The 8,456-nt window shown below is 35.2% G+C and overlaps 1 protein-coding gene across 1 annotated transcript in view; it reads left to right on the plus strand.

Annotated features, from left to right (window-relative positions):
* Positions 1–8,456, plus strand: part of ABCA12 (ATP-binding cassette, sub-family A (ABC1), member 12) — a 162,348-nt gene that overhangs the window by 150,085 nt on the left and 3,807 nt on the right. The window contains exons 48-51 of the mRNA XM_004674322.1: positions 710–844; positions 4,295–4,398; positions 5,661–5,753; positions 6,818–6,923. Of these exons, the coding sequence (XP_004674379.1) occupies positions 710–844; positions 4,295–4,398; positions 5,661–5,753; positions 6,818–6,923 (438 nt within the window). The remainder of the gene's footprint in view (positions 1–709; positions 845–4,294; positions 4,399–5,660; positions 5,754–6,817; positions 6,924–8,456) is intronic.

Below are 8,456 nucleotides of genomic sequence, written 5' to 3' on the forward strand. Positions count from 1 at the left end.
AATTACCTGCAAAAATAGCCAGATAAGATCAGATCACTTCCATTTGGATTTACAAATGTGAGTTTGTACTTCACTGAAACTGGTTGCCTTTTTAGTGGAATGACAAACCATTGGGACAGTTTCTATTTTTGCAAAGCTGGAGACCTGTTGAAATCATCCCAGGATCCACTATTTGTCAGGACTGTTTAAATACAGAAATAGCCAAAAGAACCCATGACTCCAAAGTTAATACGCAAAAATTTTGACCTAGGTCAGCTTTAAATAAAGTCTTTATGTGATAACTCACCTTTCAGTAAGAAGAAAGATGAAACAGTGACGACAATCAATGAAAAAGTTGCCTTGTGAAAGGTTGAATTCTTTTTTAGCTCTTTTAAACTTTACAGGGAAAGTCTGTTTTAATGCAGCAGCAAGAACAACTTGTAGTTACAGGCAAGCGCATACACACACACACCCCTGGTGTGGGTGTGGGTCAAATCCCATTTGAAATGAGCCACCACAGAACTGCTTTTATCTCTTTAAATGATTATTAATTTTAAGTGGATATTGAAAATAAAAACAAAAGCTATGTTGAATTTAAATGTTTGAGTGTCTTTCAGGTATGTACTTTTTCATTATAAAATTTTCTTTTCACAGACAGCTTCTCTTCTATGTATTTTTTTAAGAGTCTTGTCAGAAAAATATCAACCTAACTTTGCTTGTATGTCCACAGACTGTTTATAAGCTCCTTAGGAGACTTCACCTGATGCCCTACAAGGACAGAGCCACCTCTATGTGCAGTTATGGCACAAAAAGAAAATTATCCACTGCACTGGCCTTGATAGGAAAACCTTCCATTCTATTGCTGGTAAGAGAATAATTACCAAAAAGGCTACTACATAACAGTAACCACATAGCCTTTTATTACCTAACATTATTTAGGGTCTCACTACATGCTGGCTATTTTTCAAAACACTCTGTTTTTAACTGAAATAATGTTGGATTACAACACTGTATATATGATTTAGAGGTACAAGATCCCCTACAGATGTGATCTACCTCTATGAATAGAGATACAGATAGACCTCTATTGGAGCCCATTAGGCACATTCAACACTCTGCTTTCTACCCTTCCTTTCCCCTCTGGTATCTCCAATCTACAGTCAGATTTCTAGGGTTTGTTATTGTTTAGATTTGTCTGACCCTTTTGCTTTTTTCTCTACATTCCACATATAAGTGAAACCATCTGGTATTTGCATTTTTCCTTCTGACTTTTTTCACTTAGCATGATACTATCTAGTGCCATCCATATTGTCTCAAATGGTAAAGGTTCATCTTTTTATAGCTGAGTAGTATTCCATTGTTTATATATACCACTTTGTCTATATACATATCTTCTTAAATCATTCATCTATCCTTGAGCATTTAGTTTAAGTCCATAATTTGCCTATCATACATAGTGCTACATTGAACAAAGAGTGCCTATATCCCTTCAAATTACTGTTCAATTTTGAGTAAATTTCTAGGAGTAAGTTCCTGGATCCTATGATACATCTATTTTAATATTTTACAAAATCTCCATATTGTTTTCCATAGGCGTTAGACTAGTTTATATTCACTGGTGGGAATACAACATAGGAAGTTTCCTCTCTATATATGTTCTCATCAACACTTGTTCTTTTTAGACCTTTTTCTGTGGGCCATTCTCACAAGAGAGGTTGTATCCCATTATGGTTTTGATTTGCATTTCCCTATGGATAAATCATAATGGCATTCATTTCATGTATTTGTTGGCTATCTATATGTCTTCCTTGGAAGATTGCTTAGTTAGTACTTCTGTTCATTTTTGGATTGTGTTAGTTGAGTTACATGAGTTCTTTGTAGATCTTAGTTCCTTGGAAGATGTATGGTATGCAAATATTTTCTCCCACTCAGTAGGGTGTGCTTTTGTTTAATGGCACTTTTAATGGCATACCTTTCCCTGTGCAGAAGCTCCGAAGTTTGATGTAGTCCCATGTGTTTATATTCTTTTTTTGTTTATTTTGCTGTTGGAGATGAATGCACAAAGACATCAATGAAGCCAATTATTATGGAGTGTTTGCCTATGTATTTTATGGTTTCAGGTCTTACATCCAAGCCCTTAATCCATTTTGAGTTAATTTTTGTATATAGTGTGAAATGATAGTCTGAGTTAAATGATATCTTATTTAAAATCAGATGAAATGATAGTTTCATCCTTTTGGCAGTAGCCCAGTTTTCCCAACACTATTTGATGAAAGAAAATTTCCATTGTATACACTTGACTCCTTTGTTGTAGATTAATTGTCCATGAAGGTGTGGATTTATTTCCAGGTTTTCATTTCTATTCCATTATAGGTCTATATGTCTGTTTTGACCCCAATACCACACTGCTTTGGTACAATAGCTTTGAAGTATAGTAGTTGAAGTCTGGAATTTATATATTTTTTTTCAAAACATCATTTACTTTAAAATATAATTTACATATTTTCACTTGACTATTTCAGTAAATCTTATTTGTATTTCCCCAAGGATTATCAATGTTTGTCAGTTTCAAAAGAAACAGTTGTCAAGGGAATGGAAGTAGTTGAAACAAATGCAGGCTATTTGATTAAATAAAATTATGGACATGGTAGAATTCAATGCCCCGTTATTGAAAAAAACAGCTTTATTAGTAATTGATTTGGTGAGCTAACATATTTTTTCGTCTTGTACTAAGGAGGGAAGACACATTTTAAGACAAAGTATTATATGAATATTTTATCTCCTAGTTATTTAGAAATATGAGTTACCAGCTTGGAATATGATTGACAATATGCCCTGCTATTTTATCTAAACTTTTAGAAGCAAGAAATGCATTATGTACACACATAAGTGTTGGTTTGCAGCTAGAAAATTAAATTGATTACCCAGAAGTATATATTGCCTGTAATGGTGACATAGCATTCTGTTCTGCACACCAAAAAAAAAAAGGTTAGCATTTATCATTTATTTATTTCACAGAAACAAGCCTTTTGAAAACATCCCCTTCCAAACTCTGCAAGAGCCTTACCAATATGCATTAAAAATATAAATATTATAAATCATAACATTATTCCAGGAATTAAATCATACAAAGATCAAGTCATTGAAGCTATCTAGATGGAGTGAAACATAACCCATCTTTTTATACTACCAAAGATTTATAATGCATTATATCCCTGTATATACATGTATATTATACATACATATGTGCATATACATTATATATAAGAATCCATTGCTGGGAATATAAGTATTTTATATGTGTGTGTGTATAGATATGTAGATAGATATTCCTAAATATATATATATATTATATATATTAATTTTTTTTTAAAGATTTATTTATTTGTGCATACAGAACTGGGGTACAGGCCAGAGACTCAGGGGTGGCGAAAGACTTCGCCAGAGACAGAGCGGGGAGCAGAACAGGCAGATCGACGAAGTACACTGCTGAGGGGAGCAGCGGGCGGGTCAGGAGAGGTCTGCCACGCCATGTGGTCACCTCCGGGGCAGGCGGGAATCGAACTCATGCGGAAGTGGTTTCATCATCTTAGTGCAGTGCTTTAACCCGCTGTGCCACCAGGGAGGGCCCATATATATTAATTTTTACCTAATCTCTATCTATAATTTGTTTTCAGAATCATCTGGTGGGAGCTTGTTTAGATATTTATTGCTATATTTTTAATTTTCTGTCTGAACAATTTTTTCAAAACATCATTTACTTTAAAATATAATTTACATCTTTTACTTGGCAATTTCAGCAAATCTTATTTTTATTTCCCCAAGGACTATTAAATTTCAATTAATGACATCAACCTAAAAAAGACTTTTTAAACAAATTAACTGAAAAACTAAATTGTGTTTTCCCTGCTTCAGAAGCATATTATCACTCACAGTCACAATTCTGCTTTCAGGAGCAAGGTAGCAATCTTGTTGCTTTGGCTTCAAATATATATGTGACAATGTTATATTAAATGCAAAACTCTGCTTTGTCAGTAATTGAAGCAGGATTTTTTTCCCAAAGATATATGAGACAAGTGTAAAGTAAGAGTATCAACTTCACTGAGACACTTTTTTAAACAGATTGACAATTTTAAATGATTAATTTTGAGCTATCTGACAGCAGCAGAAAGAAGCCTATTAAGTATAAAACAAGTTAGTCACAGAACTTCACAAATGATTTCTGTTGGAAGCAAGTGAGACACAGCGATTCATGTAAAGAACCTCATCAAAATTTAATGAATTTGATACATTTTTCTTGTAACTCTCTATTAAGGATGAGCCAAGCTCTGGGATGGATCCTAAATCAAAACGGCACCTCTGGAAGATCATCTCGGAAGAAGTACAGAACAAATGTTCCGTCATCCTCACCTCTCACAGGTAGGCCAAGTGTGGAACCTCGGGAGTCACATGACCCCACCATACGGCGACAGGTGGGAAAGGCTGGTCCCCTGCATACCAGTTGATAATGAATGCCCACAAGTGGGTGAAAATATTTATGTTTATGGTCGTAGGAGTAGTATGGGCAGATTTCATGGTGAGCATCCAGCTCCTGTGGTAGCAAAGGACCCACATTATTTTTTAAAACCCATTTCTCCTGCCTTGTGGCCCTTTTAAGTCAGCCATGAGTTCCCATTACCTATGTGAAGTCAAATCCCACAGGCCAGATCTAGTCCCACTTAAATTTCATCTCTCCTGCACCTCGCTAAGGTTCAGCATTCTTGGTGTAACTAGTGGGCAAGGCTTTTTACTATCGACGTTTCCATCTTTCTTTTCAATGACACCTTCTCCTCTCAGTCAATCTGAATGACACATGCCACTGACACTCACTCCACTGTCTTTGCTGTGTTTTCTACCCAACTTTTGTTTTCACAAAACTATCCAAAGCCTGATCTCACCAGTACTCTTCAGAGTCAGCTCACAGCTCACCCTTCTAGTCAGTTAAAACACAGCTCACCCTCCATGAGGAGGCATCTTCTAATCAGTTAAGTAAATAAAAAACTGTGAGCTTTTTACCTGTGCCTTTTTTACAAGGTCGGTCTTGTGTTAAGTTGGTCCTTTCATTGAATTGTCATGTTTTACAAAAAGTACTAGAGTTGTGCTGGTAGCTAACCCAGACACATGTGGCTAGCCTCACTTCTAGAGCCGATCATTTATTTCCCACTCATGTTTGTATTAAAGTGGCTGGGGGCTACCTAGAAACTTCTCCAGTTGTCATACTTCATGAAACAAGAGCACAGGTTGAGCACTTAGAAATTTAAAAACATGAAAACCTGAATTTAAAGTACGAGGCATAAAGAATAAAAACCAGTATCATTTTGGAGAAATTCCTTAGGAAATATAGTCCTTAAGTCAGAGATTGAAAAAGCATGAAAACAATAATATGTTTACTAGAAAAGGTGTTCTAGGTGCAAGAGAAAGCCTCACTCCAAGAATGAAAAAACAGTAATAAACCCTAAATGAAGAGGCTTCATTTATATTTTTAAAGTTTTTTTTTTTCATTCTTGAAGAGAAAAGACATCTTAAGGAATTAAAACAATACTTCCAATACTTGCCATCATCAAACAGTTCAGCTTACCCTTCTGAGCTTAAACCCACATTTAGGTTTTCTGTGTCCACATCGCTGTGATTTTTTCTTTCAGCATGGAAGAATGTGAAGCGCTCTGTACCAGGCTGGCCATTATGGTGAATGGACGATTCCAATGCATTGGGTCTTTGCAGCATATAAAAAGCAGGTGAAGAGCAAATGCATTGTTAATATGTGGTGGTGTAGGATAGTCCATTGAATAGTACTGCACTTGCCTACTGGAATTATCTTGGCAATGAAAAGTAGTACAATTGGAATGAAGAAGATAATCATTGACTCAACTCAATGAGTGTTAAACTATCTTACTGAAGATTGAATATATTTTTAGTTTAAAAATCTAGAGGTCCTCAAAGCTTTTACAAAAATGTAATCCAGTGAAAATACAAAGGAAGCACTTTCAAGAGTTCACGCAATCAAATCAGGCCTCGACAAGTACGTGAAGGCATAGATTCAGATCAGGCATGTTTGCCAGCCAATTGTACAGGCTTTCAGTGAACTATTTAGCATTTTTACCACATTCAAAACCTTTGACTAAATAACACATTGGGGATATATGCATAAATATCATACCATCAAATTACAATGAATATTTTATATTTACCAGAATGCTTATGGTAATCTTTAAGCTTCAGGATGCTACATATATCCCTTTACCTGTACACTGACTCGGTTTCCTTATAAAAGAGTATTAACTGAGAGCTAAAAAATGGTGAAAGGACTTGGTATGTTGTGACTTGTTTATAAACTATTTTTTGGTGCATTTCATTGGTATACTGATACATTTTTAAAATTTTGTTACTGGCTTTAACTTTTACTATTAACACCAAATCTCTAATAATTTGTCTCTCAGGAACTTGTTTGCTCTAAATTAGAAAATGTTTAATTCCAGAATTTGACATCAATTGCCAATTCCTGGTGTCAAGGAAAGCCAAGATTTTTTTCATGTTCTCACATAGCTTTTTTCCAAGAGTTCAAATTCATATAATAGCAGAAATAAGTTAAAAATCGTAGCACAAATAAATTAAAAGTAACAGCAATTCACTATTTCCAGTTTTTGCAACATACTCTGAACTTTTATGGCAAGATGAGAGTCTTTATATAAGAAAAGGGACTGTAGTGATCGGCTTGGGGCCTGTTTCATTATCTGGAATTTCAAGGGAGCTATTTCAGCAAAATGTAACTCAGCTCATATTTTGCACTTTTTCTTTCCAGGTTTGGACGAGGGTTTACTGTCAAGGTTCATGTGAAGAATACCAAAGTGAGCATGGAGGCCCTGACTAGGTTCATGCAGCTGCACTTTCCCAAAACGTACTTAAAAGTAAGACACTGGCCTGCCCATTAGTCTTAGCTGGTACTGAGAATCAAAAGCTGGTATCAAGCTTATCATTGCTTCATTATTAACCTTAATATATTAATTAGTCAATGATACATTAACTTATTCTGAAGCACACTTACTATGAACAAAGAGACTCAACAGACTAATTATAAATATATTTTGTAATGTATTATGTATTTAAAAATAATTGTCCTTTTGTCAACTGTGATGTATTCTTTCTCACAAAGGCTTGGTTACCATACTGTATTCATTTTTAAATTGGGTAGATTACTAGTTTACTAGTTATATGTGTTAGGGAACTGAGGAGGACAGATAGTATATGCTGGAGGGCATTTCTCCTTAGGAAAAAAGTACATGGTTTCAGAATGTCACATCGGAACGAGATTAGATCTCCCTCATTTTCCTCATTCAAAAGCTAACCCAACAAAAGTTTAAGTAGAACTGCTTGAAAAATAAGTTCTCAAGTCCCACAGTAGTTGAAATACTGTTCAATTAATCTCATTTTACAGCTATACATACCCACAGGAGAGAGGGGTATACCCCTCACATGCTTCATATAGCTCTCACATAGCACATAAAATAGATATGTTTGACAGAAAAGATAATTCTCTGCACCCCATTTTTCTCATTTGTAATTTGGAATAATGGCATCTACCTCACCAGGTAGGGATGAGAACAAAATAACAAAATGTTCATAGGGTACTTCATAAACTATGAGATAACCATAGTAACATGAAAGTAACATGAAGTGATTTTAGAGAGCAAATAGAGGGAATTTTTTTAAAACTTTTTTTTTTTATCTTTCCAAAACACCTTTGCCTCAACCTCCTAAGACTTAGTTAACTTCTCTGGGAAATAATCACTTTTATGATTCTTATCAAAGCCTATTTTCTATCATCTAAATTAAAATCAAATTTGGAAATTAAAGGACATTTTTCTTGCACAAATTACACTTGTCAGAGAGCTTGTTCTTCCTGTGAAATTCTGGGTTGAAATCTATGTTCATTCACTTGGATCAGATTCCATTCACTCTGGTCTGCTCTGCTTGGGACCAGGTCACACAAGGCAAATGCAAGGATGACAAAGGTGGGATTTCTTTCTAGAAAGCGCTTCTTTACAAGTATGTGATGGTTTCTGAATTTCTAGGAAGGAAATAGCAAGGACAAAGGACAACAAACCGGGTGTAAAATAAATAAGATAGCCTGTTATAAATGAGACAGGTAATGCAAACACAAGTCAATGAAAAGGTTAGGCCATGACAGAAGGGTGAGAAGAGGAGTTCCAGCCACAGAACGTCTTAAAAACCAAGCTGAAATACAGTGATCATAAAGGTTTCAGGGGTAGATTCTGGAGTAAGAAAACATCTTGATCTAACTGGTTTTTAATCCTATTTTTTCTGATCTCTTACACTCTGGCTATGAGCAAAACCATCTGGTATTTTTCTGGCTTATTTCACTTAGCATGATCCCTGCCAGCTCCATCCATGTTACTGCAAAAGGCATAAGTTTATCTTTT

The sequence above is a fragment of the Condylura cristata genome, unplaced genomic scaffold (genome assembly GCF_000260355.1).
Source record: "Condylura cristata isolate star-nosed mole 26May11 unplaced genomic scaffold, ConCri1.0 scaffold00002, whole genome shotgun sequence".
NCBI lineage: Eukaryota > Metazoa > Chordata > Mammalia > Eulipotyphla > Talpidae > Condylura > Condylura cristata.